Genomic DNA, 19,568 nt, shown 5'->3' with positions numbered 1-19,568 from the left:
CATTTTTCTCTGTTATACTTGTCACATTATGTGCCCAGTGGCTCTTTTGTATCATTCAGTATTGTAGGTTTTTTGCCATGCATCCTTATATGAAGCACGTGCATGTGCTGCAAACTGCAAGCTGCTGCACATAAATGATTTAAATGTATACAGCTTTCCATTCATGTGTTGGCAAAGGCAGGCCAAACAGTTGGACACACACCAGGTTCTGAGCCTTCAGTATCAGGCCATTTTATGGGTTATGGGAATTCCCCAAGTCTCACAGTGAAATCGCTTCCCCCAATTCACCAGTTTCCTTAAAAAGTGCCTCTCCGATACGAGCTAAATGTGTGGGTGAGTTGTTGTTTATTTGTTTTAACATTTGAAATGTAAGTAAAGAATATTTTAGATGTGTGAATATTTATAGATATGTGGATTTTTTTAAATATAGTTTTGGGTGGGTCAGTTTTTGTTCTCAGTTATAGGCTGCCCTTTGTTTGCAACAGAATGTTTTGGGCAAATGGAACAGTGAAAACATGCATCACGCTAGAAAAGAAGAGATTTGTGATAAATATTGTATAAAAATCTGTTGTATATACTGACCACAGTGTATATTATCATCACTCTCAAAACTTGTTTTGCTTTTGTTTTTTCATTTAAAAACGGTTTTAAATACGGTTGAGGGTTATAAAAACTGAAGATAAAATAACTCAAATTATACTTTAAAACTGATTTACTCACTATCATAAAAAAATCTGTTAGTATCCATTACACACAGGCCTAGATGAACTGTATTTGTCAAGCTAATACAAAGTCTTGGATTTTACAAAGTCTACAACTTTTTTTTTAAACTAAAATTGATGTAAGTAACCTGTAAAATGTTAAAATACATTTGTATCTGTTGCCAGTGATATGTAGCCCAGTTTTTTGAGGTTTTTTTGCATTGCGATAGAGTCTCAGCAGGAATAATGTCCCTGATTTAATGCCTCGAGAAGGATGGCTGGTCACTACTCGGCTAACAAAAGGACTTTTTGTATTAAGTAGCACAGAGCTAATGACTATCAGCTGCTAATTTCCACTGCTGGGAGATGAGAAAGTGTCCCTGTCTCAGCAGGGTGAGGTGCCTACTCTGTGCTACAGACAAAAAGGGTTTAGAGAAGGGCTCAAATTTGAGGATTGCTCATTTAAAAAACAAACAAACAAACATACCATGTGTTCATTCTGCTAGCTTTGTGCAGTGCTTTAAAATATTGTCAAATGTTGGTGGGAGCATAAGAAAAAGTGTGCAGTTTGTCACCCAGCAAGACTGAATGATGGGTGACATTTCCTGTATCCTCAGGCCTGTAGTTTTTGTTTTCTTCTGGCAGTCTCAGAGTCATCAGCCTGTTTATCATTTCTGCACATCACAGCAGCCCGAAGTGGAAACACTTTGCACCAAAAAAATATGGGCAATGTAAATGTTGGCAGGCACAGGAATGAGGAAAAAACAACTTCTGTGTGTGTGACAGCCACATGAGCTGTGCTCTTGCTTTTTCCTGTAGACACTAAATGGCTCTCTGGGGACCACAGTCACACATTTTTACCAGACTTTTATGGCCAAAGGGATAGATACCCTTTGTGTGTGCATGCGTGCGTATGCCTATTGTTTCATTGTTGTACGTGGCTTTAGTTGAAGCATGTGACTTTTACTTGACTTGAAAAGGGCGTTTATGGCTGATTTGTGAAAGGATTTTCAAATAAGGCGTGTTGTCTTAAATCACATGCTGTCCACCCACTGTCTCTTGTTTTCTAACTTATTCTTTTTCTTTACAGTAAGATTTGATGTCAGAGAAGTTAAGTCAAAGACATCAAGGACTAAAAGGAAATTCTATTTAAAATCAAGCTGATTTCTCTGTTTAAGCAGTTTTAACACTATGTCAGAAACACACCAGTAGAGTTTTTACATGACAGGAAGTAACAATAATAGAAAAGCTAAACACAAGTATAAGATTAGATGAGGTTTGGTATTAATTATGTCATGTATGACAGTTTTACTTGTTATTTGTGTAAGATTTTTATTACAAATTACGCAGGAGGCTTCTCAGCCGGGAATATCCTTGTGTGGGTCAGTGTGATTGTGTGTAGCCACAAGCTGAATGATCAAGTATCACACTTTGTGTTTCCAGCTACCAGAGGAACAGCGTACATTACTCCCTGAGGAAGAAACATAACCGCAGATTATCTGTTCGTCAATTCCCACAAGATGTCACTATTGCTCCAAGTGATTAATTTTAGCCTTCTTGGGGGGTTCTTCAATAAAGTTGGGACAGTTCTGGTCAAATATATTGATAATGTGTGAGAAACACAGTTTTAAGTAAAAGTTCCATCCAATAAATGATGAGTCTGTTAATTTAGCACTGTACATGTTTTCTTTGTCTAACAATATATGGGTGTTCCTCCTTTCCTGGGACAACACAGATATAACTGAAGTGGACGGTTAATTAAAAAGAGTTAGGTCAGCACTGAAAAAGCTAATATTTGGGGTTGATTGTGTTATAGGTACAGTGTGTACTCTCAATACCTCATATTAATGGACTGGGGAAAAAAAGAATATTACTACTGTAATATTCACATCTCACAGGCTGAACTCTTATACAAGCTCAAAGAACATAAAAGTCAGTTATTCACCTTATTTATAAAACAAATAGTTCATCTTCATTTTATTTGTTATATCACAGTTAAAACTAATCAATTTCTTGATCAACTAGATAGTTAATCAGGAAATAGACAAAACACAGTGTGTTTGGACGTTTTTCAGGAAACTACTTTTTTAAAATGTATTTTTTAACCACATTTACGATTTGCTGATTTTTTTTTTTAAATGTAAACAAATGTTTAATATATCCAGTATTTCATTTGCATAAAAATGTGGATGGAATAACAAGTTTTCTTCCAGCTCTAAACTCATCATTACACATCTCTTAACAATAATTTAGTTCAGCTTAAAAAAAAATCTGCGTAACTCGAACTAAAACGTATTGCCCTCTCAGTTCAGAGGAAATATGTGATGCAATCACAGAAACCCCCACCAGCTCCATCTCTGAATTTATCAATGAGGGAAAAAAGTCACTGAGTGAAAAAGGTCGGGGTTTGTCTCATGACTTTGGGGGGATGGGAGTGGTAGTCGGGGTTCAGTGAGTACACAGTAAAAACAATAATAATGTTAATACAAAATATAATTAAAATGATTACAATTCAAGAGAAAATATAGGGGATTTAAAAAAATTATTATTATTATTATTATGAGTCTTACTTACCATCGAATTATTGCATCATTCACTATTTTGCCATATATGGATATTGATGCCTAAAAGTAGATCATGTGAACAGGTTTGGCAATTCTGGTAATACCGCCACGGTTAGAATACATGTAGAGCGTTTGCTCCAGTGTTTACATTAAGGTCAGTTGCTCCTGTTGGTGCCCCTCTGATAGAGCTGAGCTGCGATTGGCCACGTTGCTGTCAATCATCGCTGTTTACCAAACGTTGCGAGGTGGAATTTCCCAGGTTACAGCATAGACTCAGTAGACCACTTCCGCAATACATGTCTGGGCAGACGAGAGGCCACTGCGAGCTGAAAGGTACCGAGCAAAAAAAGCCACCTCTTTGTTGTTTTGGCTTGGCGTTTATCTCCGCGTTTCCAGCGATTTACCGAATCGATTACAGTCTCTGTAGAGGAAAAATAAGGGGAGTTTAGCGCCTTCGTTTCCCGCACAGTCATCTAGTGTTAGCTAGCCGACAGCTAACGAGGATGTTGCTAGCAATTTGCATGACAACAGCGAAAACTAATATTAGCTTTCTTCAGCCAATCAAGGTAGCTGTCATTTGCTAGATTGTGGTGTATTTGAGCCTGGTCTCCTGGATAGATGTGTGTTAGTTGGATTTGCATTACATTTTGTTTTGTTTTGTTATTTTTTTGCTCTGCTTTTGTTCCCTTTTTCCCAGGATAAGAACGTTGTAGTTGTCATATTTTGCCATCACCATAGCTAACACATCTTTGCCATATGTCCGACTCTGTCAGGGTTCATAGTACAGCATTTGTCCTCTCAAAGTCGTCGGAGGATTTTTATTTTCCGTCCAACGTTTCGCTCATAGTCTACAGTCGTCCTGTTAGAAATTATAACTTAGAAACAGGTCGTTAGTGTCACGCTGTATAGTATAAAACAAAAAGCGGGTGGTATTAATGTCATTTGAGCATATTTGCTTTTACTTTCGAGCTCCTGTTATAAAACTTTATCTTATGTTCAAGTGTTCAACTTTGAGAGAGAGTACGAGCGTATTTGGTGATCTTGTGGTGTACCTGTTATACTTTCAAATCACCTATATCACTGACACAATTTTAAGTCGGAACTTAAATATAACCTCACAATGTAAAAATTGCCAAGATTTCTTTTTCCAGTTGTTTACTTTTTCAGCCTGTTAGAAAACTCTTTGTTTTCTGTAAAGGTCAGCTACTCCTGACTTCTTCTGTGTGTTCTTGTGTCTCCTGCTGTGTAGCTTCTGATATTTTTGTTAAGTTAAAAATACCAGTTTGTGTCTTCTTTCCACAGTTCAGAGGACGATGTGTAGGAAGTGAGCAACTGCAATGGAGGGGAAAGGACCGTACCGCATCTATGATCCAGGTGGGAGTGAGGTCAAGGCCAGGGATGAGGCTGGAGGAGGGAGCAGCTATCGGCAGCTGCTGGAGGAGAACAGCATGCTGAGAGAACGGATGAAGGGACTTAAGAGCTTAGGTATGTTTCTAAAGACTAATTATCTCAAGTTGAAGTTAAGGCCGTGTGTGTGTGTGCGTGCGTGTGTGTGTGTGTGTGTGTGTGTCTGTCTGTCTGTCGATCCTTTTCAACCCCTGGGTGTGGTGTTCCTTATGCTTGGATCTTTACCGGAGGCTTGGAAGTTTGAGAGTTCTGTGCAGTATCTAGGATTGCACTCCTGGACAGCGACCTCTGACATTGTGCCTGGAATCTGCTGGAGCCATTCTTTCAGTCTTGGGGTTACAGTTCCTAATGCTCCTGTTACCACACTGCTCCAGTTGTTCTTTCAGCCATTGGTACTTTTTTGTTTTCTTGTGAACTTGCTTTCAGATCGTGCTCACCACTGGGATTACCATGTCTATCACTGCTGCATTGTGATAGACAAGGCTTTTCTGCTCTTTGTCGTCCACCACTATGGTTAGCAGCTACACGACTGTCTGGAACTTGAAATCCCGTAGGACCTTAGGCTTGTTGTTCACATCCAAGGATGGCTGAATCTCCCATCAAGAAGTGTGGATTTTTATTCCATATGTAGCACAGATGTTCCTGTACACTACCCCAGCCACTTGATTGTGTCGACAATGCAATACATAGTCTCCGGGGCTCCTTTGCACAGCCTTCAACTTGGGTCCTTGGACCCAGTGCTGTTATTTCCAGTGCTTTTCTGATCTGCATGTATCATATATTGACTCATGTGGCCACTCAGCCTAGTTCATAAGACCCTGAGTTGATCTTCCATGTTAAGGGGAAGCAGGTAATTGGCTGGCTTGTAGTTTGATGGTGCTGTACCCTTGTGGGGAATCCTTCATGCTCAGATTGTTCTGGCCTTTGTTATCCAGTACGGAAGAGTACCTGCTGTTAGCAGTCTCTTTTATTTGTGCTGCCAGGTGTCCATGGTGTGTTAGCTTCTTCATCTATCATCTTCAATTATTTTAGGTCCTGGTGCTGTCTAGCTCTTCATTCTTGAGGCTCGTTGCTGGATGTCTGCCTTTGTGATCTTGACTGGCACTTTTTCTGTGAGTTTGGTGCTCTTAGATCCACCAGCCACTTGGCTTTGGTGTTGTGTCATTTCTTCCTCCCAGATGTTCTTCCATTATTTCTCCAGCCTACTTGGACTAAAAGTAGATCAATATTTTTAGGATTATTGTGGCAGTGACATATATAAGCTCATTGGTTTTAGTGATATTGGTAGTCGGGAGAGCTAGAGGTAGAGCTGCGTTCACATCTACAAGTATTTCCTGTGATGGGATTTTGTCAGTGAGTGAGGGGAGTTGTGTCCTTTGCTTCGGGTCTACCTTTAATTTGGTCACGATCTTCATCCTCAGCTCAGTAAGATGGAACATCTACTTCAGTTAGACTGCTCTTTTTGGCTCATTATGTCTGTAGTACCACTGGATTTCCAACTTTGATGGTGGCTTTCTTTTACTGATGTTAGAGCACCGAGTTACCATGTGCTTCTTGGTCACAGTGGAAGCTCATAAAGTTTTTTCCAAAATTTTCTACACAGAAAGTTGAGGAGATTGTTCAGCTTGAATTCTGTAGCAGCAGAAAGTTGAACAGACATTTTAAATAACACATTTGTTAATTTAAAACGAATTTGACGTAGGCACAAAGAGAACATGTGATGTTGTAGCATCATATATGTTTGTAGTCAAAACAAAATCCTAAAGTGTCATTCAGCAATTGTGGTGAAATGTAGTGAAACCTGAAAATCTGCTTTGGTCATCCAGTTAAAAACTCACATGCTAACAACGTAAATGGCTCAATGACTAACTAAACGAGTCCTTACTTTCTCACGGAGTTTCTGTCACACGTTGTTTGATGTTGTGCTGATATTTTTAGTGACAACAGGGTTTGCCGGTAGAAACAAAGCAAGATTAAGCGAAGGTGTTACTAGATAAAGACAAGCTCTCTCTAATACCTACAGGTGATTTGCTGGAAGAGTCTCAGTCAGAGGCGTCGAGGCTTCGACAGCGAGTGGAGGAACTTGTGAGAGACAACGAAGCCCTGAAATCGTCCAGCTTCGCCGCCAGTTTGTGTATGGGAGGACCCATTCAAACTGAGACACAAAGTAGGTTTCACATACTTACATTTTTGGATTATTACACAGTGTGGCCAGCATTTGGCTGATTGTTACCATTAATATTCATTTGGTGTATTTCAGGTAATAAACCCTGTTTACATACCACAGCTGAGCAGAAGGAGGAGCAATCGAGCTGTTTAGGAAAGACTCTTCAGCCAGAGAAGCCCAATGTAAATAATTTGTTTGTGCTTTCTGTTCAAGTAGAAATGACCCTATTATTATTTTAAGACTAGATGTAGGCATTATCAGGGCCTAAAATATAACATCTGACTGGAGAATGTTCACTTTGTCGTTGTTTTTTGGGATCGTGTGTGTGTGTGTGTGTGTGTGTGTGTGTGTGTGTGTATATATATTTTTTTTTATAGGATGCCATGTCAGAGTTTGAGGTGGTGAATATGGAGGGAAAGACTTCAGAGGCATTGACAGTACGTACCAGATGAATAGCTCAAATCTATTTGAATCATATGGTTATTTTTAGCATTTATTCTTTACCCTATAAAAGGACATTAGTTTGTATAGGTTTCTGTTTAGTGAGGTTAAATTTAATCATTCCTCTTTATAGCAATTTCCTCAATATTGGACATGCATCCTTGGTGTGTTGACTCACCAAAAAAAAACTCAATACTGGTAGCTCCAGCCTGAGTCAGTCAGGGGAAAGTCCAGGATTGTCACTGACTAGAATTACACCGCTGATTCATTCACATACTAAATCCCAGGGGATGTGTTAACAGGACACTTGGCCAATGTTGAGGTGAACATGTTAAAACCTATGCTAGTGGCCAGCCTGTCACATATTCTAAATATTTTAGCCAACCTTGCTATCTAAAATATATGTTGGCGAAAGTAGAAGAGCTAATTGTAGTCTGTGGAGAGTAAAAATAAACCCAACAGGACCAACTAGTTTGCCTTTCATACAAATCGGCTGCTCCCTTTCATAGAGAATGTTGACTATTACAGAATGGTGTTTTAAATTCATATGTAATTGAGAACACACTCACTGAGTCAGCTTGAGAGGAACAGGTGACTGACTGGTTACTTGTGTGGGTATCTTCAGGCCGGGTCAGCAGTAGGAGTAATTCCCCTCCTTCCTCAGGAGAACATCGAGCTAGCAAGCCAGCTGAAGAGGCTAGAGAGCTCATTCAGTATATTTGCTGAGGAGTCCAACCCAAACCAGCTGTTAGCGCACCTTGGCCGCATGGCTGTGGAGTTTCATCATCTTTCTTCGAAAGTCCAAAAGAATGAACAGAGGACCTCCCTCCTACAGGTATTGCACACAACTACTGTGTCATAAAACTAAAAAAAAGTGACAAATCACCACAGTTCTTATTACAAATAGTGATTTATAAGTTGTAATAGTGCAAGAGCAAACCAAGTGTTTATACAATGATCAGTCATGTTAAAGAAAAATATAAAATCTGAATTTTGTTATAGCAACTCGAAACTATCACGCTAAATACTATTGCTACGGCACGCTCGGCATAACTTGCTGACTTTAAAAGCATTTTTGTGTCAGATTTGACGGGTCGCAAGAGTAAAACTACAGATGCAATAATACTTCGTTCGGACGGATGTGGTTTCAGAACTTTAACAGTAATTTAAGTGTGTTTTGTGGTAGAACAAGAAGGCTGGAGACTCAATAACTTAAAAAAAAACCAAAACAAAAGCTGCACGTACTTGGTGCTCTGTGTAGAACCTCTAAAACATTTAATAAAGTATTTTTAAAGTCTCACTACTTTCACTATGTGGAACATTAATTTTTCCTCAAAAGCCTGTGGGCAAAAAAAGTGTTATTTAATGGGATGAAAATAGGAAACTAAAGCTTGATTTATCAGATAAAACAAATGGCATGTCCTTATCTGTTAGATTATTACACGTGACTTCCATTCCAACATAATTTAAAACTCAACATAAGTTTGTCTTTGTGCCACTGGGTTGATGGCATGTCTGGATATGTGTTTGAATACAGATAATAAGAAAATGCCAGAATGGTGTTTAATATTGTCCTCTCTTGGCTTTATAGACTCTCTGCGAGCAGCTCAGACAAGAGAACAATGAGCTTCGAAAGAAAATGGAAGAGGATCATCATATCAGGAATCGAGACTTGGAACAGCTGAGGTAATGTTTCTCCTTTTGATGTGACTGTGCTACAAATAAAACAATACTATCGCTCTGACATCTTGTTCTCTTTTTTTCTGATCTGTTTTTTAACTTTTTTTGTGGGACTGTTTTGCTTCTTATAATCGTTTGATTTTATGTCGAGTCAAATTCTCATTACTGTTAATAAAATATTTATCGCCTAATCTTTACTTTGCCCTTGATGTTAACAATTAAGCGCGCTTTCACTTCTGAGGGGGATTATTCCAGGGCTTTCTGGCGTTGTAGGTTCTTCCCAGAAGGCCTTCAGTAGCTGGAGCATGATGACAGCCATGTCTTAGAATGAGACCTAGTTCTCAAACACTATCATTTTCATTTTCATGCCGGTATAGACAGGAAAATCAGAAACTTAAGGAGTTGGTCACAGGAGCGGCAGTGGCGGCAGCATCTGCGTCGCCACCTGACGCTGAAACTCCAGAGGCCAAAGAGGAGCCGGTGAAGGAGGAATCTGCGGCTGTCCGACCCAAAATGGAGGCCACCACACCGCAGAAGGTAGTTTCAGTTTAATTAAAATTGATTTATTTAAATTTGTACACATACATTATATGCTGTAGCTTCATATTTAAAACATTTATATAAAGTATTTTTTTACCTAAACCAGTTTTTAATCTGTGTTCTTTTTAAAGACATTTAATTAAATGATTCTCAATAATCTTGTGACTGAGAATTTCCCACTCGTGACCTCTTACAACGTGCGTAATGTAGTAATGTTGTGGATTTAGGAATATTTTATGTTCCCCCAACCCCCCCAGAGTGGAAAAGCTGCAGAGAAAACCCCAACTAAACCTTGTGATGTCGAGGTGTATGAAAAGAAGATCAAGCTTTTGGAGAAGCAGAGAAAGGATGTGAGTCTTGCTTGCTTACTTTCTTACTTACTGCTCATCCTCTTTTGCCATAGGGGAAAGTCTGTGTATTTTGTTTCCTACATGTTCAGTGGTGTTTGTTTCGCTTTCTGGCTTCTTACAGGTGCTGGAGGTGAACAAGCAGTGGGACATTCAGTGGAACGCCATGAAGTCACAGTTTGAGCAGAAGGTACAGTAATGACTTTACAGCTGCTGTGACGGGTGTGGGAAGGCGTTACGGTGCTCTTGACTGCTTAAAAGAATTGTAAATTTCTTTTAGATTTCTTTTCTTTTTTTCAATTTTTTTTTAAATTTCAGGCCTTTTTTTTTAATTTTATTTTTTTTAACATTTTCAAAATATTGAATCACGTGCATCAGTTAGCTCTGTTTGGTCCAGTTTAGTTCAAAGAGATGTTAAATGCTCTTTTGGACTTAAAGTAAATCACTTGTACCCAGAAAGAGGGATTTAACAAGTGTCAGTACAAGTGAGATACCAGTCACAAATTTCATTGGGTGTCTCTCCATAACACCACACTCAGTGATTTGTGTGTAAAATGGATTACATGCTATGAAAAGCTGAAACGGAACTAAAGAGTTCCACTGTATTCATTTCAGCATATAAAGAAGCTAAGGTTAGTTACCTGTGGGGTTCAAATATTGTCTTAATTACTTATTTTATGAATTAAAGTTGCTTCTGGTGTCTGTAGCAACACATTTTCCAAGTGATGGTTGAATTTAGTTTCAAGTGTTTTGCCAAACTAAGAAAAAATATTACTGATCACTGAGCATCGTGACATTAATTAGGTAAAATATCGTGATATAACAGAAAAACAAGCAAAAAAAACTGTGATGGGTGAAGTGACAGATGGAAAGCATTTTATAATTTGAAAAAAACTTTAACAAACAGGACTTTGAAGTTTGTGTTTATGACTTGACAGAAGCAGCTGTTTATGTGTCTAATTTTTTTTCTTTTTTTTCTCTTTTTTCTTTCTTTCTTTTTTTTTTTTTTAAAATGTGCTTGTCCAGTGGAAAAGGTGCAATCTTGCAATAGCTTGCGATCTGAACATGCTTACCACAAGGCCTGTCACACTTCAGTAAGAATTCCCCTTACCTCTCCGGTACCCGCTGACTTCCTGCTGTGGTGCAGTCAGAGGGCAGCAGAGACACACAGACGTACACACTCTCACACTGACACTCACACACCTATGTTGTGCACACCCACAATTATGTACAAACCTACATTCACACTTCGTTCAGACAGGGACACCGTGCAGCTTTGGGTTATAACCACAGAACCCTAGATATATCCATTTGCGTCACTCGGTTCGTTCATATGTTACACAAAAACAGCAGTGCGTGTTTGCGAATTTGATGGCTTAGTTTTCTATTTAGATAACATTTCTGAAGCTAATGCCTGTCAATACCGGAGCGTTATTACTTAATCGGTTTTATTTATTATTAGGCACTTTATGGCAGTTTATAAAAAATTGGATCTTTAACAGTGTGATCATTTCCTAAACTAAAAGATTGCCACTTTTCCTCAGATCACAGACCTCAGACAACGGCTAGCCGAGTCACAGAAAACTGTGCTTGAGCTGGAGGCTGAGCGGGAGCAGAGGCAACGCGACTACGACAAGAAGCTGCTGCTGGCCAAGTCCAAGATCGAAAATGTCCAGGTGAGAATACAGATGTGGAAAAGGCCAGGTGAAACTGGTCTAAACGAAAGCAGGGCACAGAGTGACTGTGGAAAAGGTGTTTTTAAAGCCATGGGGTGCGCGTGCGTTCGTTCCAGGGGGAGAAGGAGTGTTTAAACACTGAGACGGCTGAGCTGAAGCAGAAGATCCGCTACTTGCAGGATCAGCTGGTGCCCCTCAGCAAACAGAGAGAGTACCAAGAGAAGGAGATCCAACGCCTCAACCGAGTGAGTGTGGAAGAGATGCAAAAAGAGAAAGCAGGCACAGGAACGTTTCTGTCAGGGTAACATTGGTTTTTGTCTTATTCAGGCTTTAGAAGAAGCCTTAAACCTACACTCACCTTCATCCTCCCAACAACCTCCTGGCCAGGGCAACTTTGCAGATGCGGCCAACAACTTTAAGAAACAGGAGCTGCTCACTCAAATTGCTGTACTTAAAGAACAGGTCAGATAAACAGAACATTTACACACACACACTGTCGCAGTCCTGCAGTTACGTGTGCATTTCCCTTCAGCTGCTTTTTCTTTCTTTGCACTTCAGGTAAAAATCTTTGAGGAGGACTTCAGAAAAGAAAGGAGCGACAGGGAGCGAATGAATGAAGAGAAAGAGGACTTGAGGCGGCAAGTTGAAAGACTTCAGGGTCAGATTACTAATTTGACCAATCAGGTAAGATCGTGCTCATGTAACATTTTTTTTTCCCCTGTATATAATGTGACCAGGAAAGCTTAAGCTTTTGTATAATTTTGCTGCTAGTGGCTATTCTAGCTGACCTGCCCTAATATGAGGTGCTTTATTTTTCTTGTGTACTTGTTGGTGTGGCGCAGCTTCATCAGGCGCAGAACGAGTGTCAGAGAGAGCGTACAGAGAGATGTAAGCTGGAGAGACTGCAGATGCAGCATCACAAACAGGTACTGCTAGTGTTACATATACACTGAAATGGTGGATTAAAGGGCGCTGTCACACTGAGTAGGTGAAGTATTTGTTCAGTGTGGCCATTTGTTGAAGCATATTTAAGACTCCTGAAAAGAAAGTGCCAATAGGCTACAGGTGGTGGTAAAGCTTGCAGTCTAGTGCCCCCTAGTGACAGAATGGTGGAACACTAGATTGACTTGACTGTAGTAGGTTCATGCCGAACGAATCACAAGAGCCTCACTGCAGCTAGCTTGTTTCGGTCAGTGCATTTGGGAGCAGCGAGGTGAACACTGGCACGCCTCAGTGGGAGGCAGAACCGCAGCAGGGTTGAAGGTCAGCAGCGTCCCGTGCCACAACAGGGCCGCTGCATTCGCTGAGAGTAGCCACAAAGCACTGATTGGGGATCACATGTGTACTTGTGATCCCTCGTAGGGGCAGCAGCAGGAAAGACGTACCTCAGACCCCACGTCAGACTCAGTGAACGGCCCGCTGAGCCCTCCCTACTGTGGTCCCTTTGTGCAGGTGGGACCGCAGGGCCTTGAAGGTTGGCCCATACACTTCCCTCCCCGGATGCCCAATGCAGCAGGCGCCGCAGCCGCAGCCGCCGCAGCACCACCCCCTGTACGAGACTTCCAACCCGTTACCCCGGTAAGGGCGCTCTAAAGCCCCTCTGTCTTTGTCTCTGGAGTGACTCTGGTTCACTGAAGAAACAAGGCTCTTTCTTTTTTTTCTTTTCAATTTCTCTCTTACCTCTACTTCCCTTACTTGCTGGGGGCAGCACGCTTACATTCATTAACCAATATTAGGTTATGGCAAAGACTTAAGGGCTGCTGATTGCGACGAGTAAGAATAGAAATTTTAACAGAATTGTTCTGTTTTTTGTTTTTTTTTTAAATCAGGGTTTTCCTTGGCAGTTGTCATTCAATCAACCTGAGAGGGGGTTGAGAGGGGCCAGAGCAGTAGGAGAAAGTTCACGACCACCACCAGAGAATGCAGGTAAGATACAACCAGTCATATGTAGTTTATTTCTATTGCACAATACATGATGGTGTGTATTCAAACAGATGTACTCTTAAAATGTAGTGGAAAAACAATGAGCCAAACTTTGTCATTAGTTATGCTTAAAGTTCTTCAGCTCAGAGGTGTAAACTATAGTGGGGTAAGGCTTATTTATGTTCATACTGACTATTAGCAGCACTATCCGTCCATTCAAATCACCAATGATTCTTTTGAAACATGATGCGATAATTTAGTTCTGCACCTTACTTTGGTGTCCGTAGATCAGTCAGCGGCGGCAGCAGCAGCAGCGACAGGAGCACCTGGAACAGGATTTGGAAAAAGGGAGCGACAGAACATTGACCCTGGAAAGCACTAAAGCATCACCGTACCCACTTAAAAGGAGCCTGGGTAGTAGCATGAAATCAGTTTGTTTTTGAGTTGACAAGGTGTGATTTGATCTATAATTTTCCTACTGAACTGTAGATATCCTATTGTAATGTTGTTTATACTTGCGTTTTATAAGGCTATTTGTGACGCTATTCTGAATATACACATGAAATATTGTTTAGATTTTTTTTATCGGCAACTTTAAGTCATTTGTTAAATAGGTTGGAATAATTAACATAGATTTTTTTGTTTTGTTTTGTTTTCCAGACAATATACCTATGTGATTGTCTATCTGCAAGTATGTAACAAGTAGTTTGTTACTTGTAGGGTCACAGGAAGCCATTCCCCAGTAAGACTAAGACTACATATATTCATTCCAGCCATGAATGATTATATAGGTACACTGAATCATAGAGCTTACAATGTGAATGTTAATTGATTTGAGGGTTTTCAGTACCATCGATGTTATAGAACTGTCCCATAACTGTGTAACTGTTCAAAAGTTGTTGTTGAAATACAAAAATTTTGGGAAATGAATTTTGATGGTATCATACCAAAAAAAACATGATTGTGATTACTGATAATTTATTTATAACCTGCTGTTTTGATAGTTGCATTGACTAAGTGTAAATCATTGTCTTTAGTAATGCTGTTCTTTCTATGTTGTTAGTGTAATCCCAATATATTGTAGCTATTGACATTGTATGTTTGTATCAGACACAATACACAGTACATACACAATCTTTTTTTTTTTTTTTTTTGGTAATTTCTCCCCCATGATGATGGACCTAATCTCATTAAACACTTTGACTTGATTTGACCACTCATTCCGATATTTATGCTCATCTCACTGCATCCTGTACCACTGCACACAGCATAGCCCCAACACACAGTACCAAGAGATTACAGCAGCAAAATCTTAAGGCAGCAGCCGCGTCCTCATATATCTGTTATGTCACATAACCTCGCCGAGTTGTACTTACCAGTACAAAATATCCAAATTCAGCTCAAGGAGCAGAATGAGGACGATTTTCATCAGAATTCAGAGGCCGTGGTTAAACACCTAGTTACAGCAGTACAGCCACTCCAGAGGATAAAACCCTCTGTCGGGATGTCTCGACTTTTTGTTTCCATCCACTTCAACAACCAGCAACCCACACCTTGCCGACTGACCTGTGAACTGCTGTAATGCAGTCAAAGTCGCAATAACAGATAGCGGATCCACACCTCCAGGTCACACTATTAGGAAAAAGTTCAATCTGATCTTCGAATCAACAAGCCTTGCCTGTTTAAACTGAATACCAGTTACGATTACTTAGTATAGTGTATTTTGACTAGTCAGATGAAGGGCTTCAAAAAAAAAGAAAAAGGTTTGAAATGGCTTTTATCTAGCAAGATATCAACAGGGAACAGAATCAGGATGGGCTAGAGCTGAGATGAGACATTAACAGAATTGCACTTTGAAAGGTATGCTGTAATTTATGGCAGATGTATTTTCCTGGTTTGTAGCCTTTTTTTTTCTTTTTTTCTCCTTTTTTTTGCTGTAGGAAAAGCACATGTGAGACTTTTTGTATTTGACTGGCTTAATAAATCTATTCTAAATGTCTCATTAGTATCTTACTGTCTGTTTATCTTCCTGTTTTGTTCCACAGAGTACATCGTTTTTACCTTTCTGTGACACAACACTCATGTTTGTTTCTCATAAAAACTGCACAACACCGTGTTATTCTTCATGATTTATTGAAAGTAATTAACATTTAGACAGTAATGGTTAACAAGTCCTGAGATGGGAAGATGACATGGTGCTGTGGGATTGCAGGGCAGCCTGAATGCACTGAAAGGCTGGCCTAAACCCCAGATTCCAAAGAGGCACCACAGAGTTCCTGTTTTCAAGCCTCCTCTTCATTCAACATGCCATCTTCACGGTACAAGAAACTGTAACATTACTCCTCATCAGGCTACCTTAGTTCTACTAATCATTTGCATCTGATTACACTTACTTCATTAGACAGACAATACTAAATGATCGATCAGATCTAATTAAAGACATCCCTTGTGTACTTTTCGAGCAGGTATCTCCGGATGTCAGCTCGGACCGCAGAAATTTTGGTGGTCGGGTGCCACCTCATCACTGGCTTTCCATCCATTCCCACCAGAAACTTCTCAAAGTTCCACTTGATGTCGCTAATCTTTAGAGGCTCCCAGAACAACCGGCCGTACATGGGACCGAAGTCTTCTCCGATAGGGGGGCAAGAGCTCTGCGTGGCACAAAGACCTTTTAAGTATGACTCAGAAGAACACAGCTCATATGTTTTGTCTGCCTTTTTTTAAATGCTCATGAAAGCATGAATTATATCTAGTGCATCCAGTCTGTTTCAAATACAGTGGGGCAAGTAATTATTTGATCTCCTGCTGAATTTCTAAGTTTGCTCTCTTCCAAAGAAATGAACAGTCTCTAATTTGGTTTCATTTTAATATAGAGGGACAGTCTCCATTGATATCTACCAAAATAACCCCCCAAACAAACCACATTGCATAACAGCTATACACTTATTTGCATGTCATTGAGTGAAATAAGTATTTGATTTCCAATAAACACCAAGTTACCAAGCGGCAGCCAAGAAACCTAAAGGATTTGTTTCTGTAAAGCGGAGTGGCCCAAAATCCCTCCTGAGATGCGAGCAAACCTGGTGACCAACTACAAGAAACATCTTACCATGGCAAACAAGGTTCCTTCACCAAGTAGTAAGTCATGGTTCGCTCAATTACATGCAAATCAATGTACAACTTTTATTTAATGTGATTTTATCTGGATTTGTTGGTTGATATTCTGTCTTTCTCTGTTAAAATGAGAATGCTAAAATTAGAAAGCTTATGAATTCAGCAGGGTATCAAATAATTATTTTCCCCACAGAATATAACTAAACGCATGTAAAGAGTCTAAGCATTGAGAGCAGACAGTAGCATTCATAATACACTTGGAAAAAAATAGTTTAATAACATGTAAAATACAAAATTAAAATGTAAGTTTCAACTTACAAAGACTCAACTGAATTTCACAAACAGTTTCTTACCTTAAGGAAAGTATAAACCTCTTGCTCATTTTTCCCATTCACATCACCTTTCTCAAACAGCAGGAAGTTTGGAATGAATCCATTGCCAGGCCTAACATATCTGGAATCCAGAAAAAGGACATCCTATCAGTGGACATGCCCCTGAGTACTTTGCTGCTTGGCAGCTGCCCTAGATTCCCTCAAGCCGAGCAAAGCCACATAGTGTATTGCAAAGGCTTTGCTATGGATCTGTGATGACTGATGCAATCTGAGACATACGTTCTGGGTGTGCTGCAGAGACACTCGAACAGAAACTGCCAAAGGATGCTTTCATGCTTTAATGAAGTTTTGTTGATTGACAGAGGATTTACCGTTATTGCACATTCCTGTCTACATGCTGCTTTAAAGCTTCTCACCTTACAGCACATATATACGGCCTTGCGATAAGCGTGTGACTCAATACTAGGGAATTTAATGTTATCACATCAAAATCCTATCGAGTTCTCTGGAAAACCACGACCTTCATTGGCCTTAATTCATTCATGAGTATTTTTTAAACAGTGTTTTCTACGTGGCAGACTTGAAATGCAGTGAAAGACAAAGATTTCTCACTTTAAACCTGGCAGGATTTCATGCCTTTGCCCTGGTTCCTGTTTTCCAAACTGGTTGCAGGGGAAGCCAAGAATAGTCAACCCAAGTGGGTTCATCTCCTCATACAGTGCATTCAGTTCTGATGAAAGAAGAGAAAAGAGTTCAGGTGGAGAAACCTTTTTCCCCCCCACCTCTTTATTTCTTTTTTAACTGCAGCACAAAACAACGCTGCCTGTGCCATCTCTTACCCACATACTGATAGGTGAGTCCTCAGTATGTAGCCACGTTGACAAAGAGGACAGCCTTGCCTACGTAGTCACTGAAGTTCACAGTCTGACTACCATTTAGAGTCTTTGCTCTGTATTTGTAAATGGTGCCTTCCACGGATGAGTTGCATTGCTGCAGATACAGACAAAAGGTCGAAGCATGTTATGGTTGCTTTAACTTGCTAACAGCCAATACAGTTAAGGTGAGCAAGAACACAGAGAGCCTGAACATGACTTGCTCCAACAGGAACTCAATGTGCTCTCAGACTTCCAAACAACACACAATATATATATATATATAGAAACACAAAAACCTGAAGCTGGACTTAACGTTGACATAACCTCTCACCTCACACAAATGTTTATGAGGGGTTTGTTTAACCTTTTGTTCAGTCACCCTTTTAATGATCTGCCACAGTGAGTGACTGAAAAATGGCGATGTTTCATTTGTGTTCTTGTGCTAAATCTTTTTTCACCTAATGACCAATATAGCAACTGAGTAATCACAGGCAATAAGCCAACAGAACTTGCCATGCGTAAGGAGGATATTTAGTAGTCTTAAGTGATGGTACTGGCTATCTTCGGGATCGGGTGTCTCACTTGGACAAAACAACACATAGGAAAATTTTCAGCTACTTTTTCGTCCCCGTCAAGATCAAATAAACAATCACCTCAGTCTGACCTGTATCCACTACAGATGTTAGGAGTTTGTTTGCCCAAATTGATCCTGAAGCTTTAACCAAATAAGCAGCACCAGGGACAGCTGCAATACTTTCCCTTTCTTCCCCTTCATACCTGCGTTGTTGTGTGGCCAACAGAGCTCCTTACAGTAAAAATCAAGCTCTGTGTCAACAGGAGAACTCTGCTGACGAACAGTTAAAGTTAATTACCCTCACCCACCCAAAAATCTTTACGTGAAATGACCAATGCAGATGTGTCTCTATATAAAATGGGTATCACAATATTCAAAAACCTGAAAGCAGCGGGCCATTACAGTTCCAGATGCTTCCTTAGACGGTCATTTTTCACAATAAAGCAGCACAGCTTGGAAAAAGGATGCAATCATGCTTAGAAATTCACCAACAAAAGCCCAGAGTAACAGGTGTTTGTTTCTATTCAAAGGTTTGCTGTGCAGCATAAGCTTGAATAAGCAGTAATAAGCAGAAGTTATTGCAAGAGATGTGTGTTGAGCACAGATAGCAAGCAATGGGGGAAGTTATTGTCGCTCAAACTTCCTCATAATTTAACGCAAATAATTTGATCTTTGACAAAGAACATTCTGGAAAACACTGACACAGGGCCAAACAAACCACAGCAAGAGTTAAATAGACCTATGCTGTGGAAGACTGTTTTCCATGAAAATCAAGCAACACTCACCTGATAGCCTACAATATTAACAGGTGAGCCCGCGGTGCAGGGTAGCAGCAGACCGAGCAGCAGTAGCGGTAACACGGGCCACATCGTGCAGTCCTTCCCCCCGACACGGTGACTGCTCTCTGTGGATGTCTGTCTTCTAGATAAATGAACTGGCTGAGGTGTCGTCATCTGTTGACGTGCACCGATTGTGAGCGCGGATGAACGTGTCAGTAGTCTCCAGGTCAGAAAAATAAAATATTAACTATTCGTTCTTAGCGCTAATGCTGTGAGCAGAGCAATGCTTGCGATTTAGTAATCAGTGGTATGGTGGCCTATATATGCCAAACAAATAATAAACAATTACAAAAAACAAACAAACAGGAAATTCTTATTTTATTCGTCTAACCAAGATTTAACCCACAAACAGGACAGGGGACATGTTACATATATACAAAGAAAAAAT

The 19,568-nt window shown here is 40.1% G+C and overlaps 2 protein-coding genes across 6 annotated transcripts; one reads left to right on the top strand and one right to left on the bottom strand.

The window, feature by feature from the left end:
* The first annotated feature begins 313 nt into the window (after positions 1-313).
* Positions 314-15,445, top strand: tnip1 (TNFAIP3 interacting protein 1). Of its 5 annotated transcripts, none has more exons than XM_063490893.1 (18): positions 314-333; positions 4,568-4,750; positions 6,696-6,839; positions 6,933-7,021; positions 7,217-7,276; positions 7,906-8,115; positions 8,872-8,966; positions 9,338-9,497; positions 9,758-9,850; positions 9,972-10,037; positions 11,392-11,523; positions 11,640-11,768; positions 11,851-11,985; positions 12,082-12,207; positions 12,366-12,449; positions 12,886-13,101; positions 13,353-13,449; positions 13,734-15,445. In XM_063490893.1, exons 2-18 carry the CDS (start codon positions 4,603-4,605, stop codon positions 13,826-13,828), a joined length of 2,079 nt encoding a protein of 692 aa, XP_063346963.1. In that variant the 5' UTR covers positions 314-333; positions 4,568-4,602; the 3' UTR covers positions 13,829-15,445. The 5 variants fall into 5 exon arrangements, with proteins under 5 accessions (XP_063346963.1, XP_063346971.1, XP_063346979.1 ...); XM_063490901.1 differs by lacking the exon at positions 314-333 and adding an exon at positions 3,488-3,598 and having other exon boundaries at positions 7,945-8,115; XM_063490909.1 differs by lacking the exon at positions 314-333 and adding an exon at positions 3,488-3,598 and having other exon boundaries at positions 12,976-13,101.
* A 117-nt stretch (positions 15,446-15,562) lies between these two features.
* On the bottom strand, positions 15,563-19,356 carry gpx3 (glutathione peroxidase 3). Its single transcript, XM_063484258.1, has 5 exons — positions 19,127-19,356; positions 17,732-17,882; positions 17,505-17,622; positions 16,914-17,013; positions 15,563-16,097 (listed from the first exon to the last, which is right to left on the bottom strand). Exons 1-5 carry the CDS (start codon positions 19,292-19,294, stop codon positions 15,876-15,878), a joined length of 759 nt encoding a protein of 252 aa, XP_063340328.1. The 5' UTR covers positions 19,295-19,356; the 3' UTR covers positions 15,563-15,875.
* Between the last annotated feature and the right edge of the window lie 212 nt (positions 19,357-19,568).

Source organism: Pelmatolapia mariae, linkage group LG2 (assembly GCF_036321145.2).
Source record: "Pelmatolapia mariae isolate MD_Pm_ZW linkage group LG2, Pm_UMD_F_2, whole genome shotgun sequence".
In the NCBI taxonomy this organism is placed as follows: domain Eukaryota; kingdom Metazoa; phylum Chordata; class Actinopteri; order Cichliformes; family Cichlidae; genus Pelmatolapia; species Pelmatolapia mariae.
This window is presented reverse-complemented; position numbering and strand designations above follow the sequence as displayed.

What these genes read in the sequence shown, in the direction of transcription:
- tnip1 (XM_063490893.1), top strand. Translation starts at nt 4,603, where the DNA reads ATGGAGGGGAAAGGACCGTACCGCATCTATGATCCAGGTGGGAGTGAG. An exon ending in AGACTTCAGAGGCATTGACA is followed by an intron (nt 7,277 to 7,905) that starts GTACGTACCAGA and finishes GGGTATCTTCAG; the next exon opens with GCCGGGTCAGCAGTAGGAGT. An exon ending in AGATGCAGCATCACAAACAG is followed by an intron (nt 12,450 to 12,885) that starts GTACTGCTAGTG and finishes GATCCCTCGTAG; the next exon opens with GGGCAGCAGCAGGAAAGACG.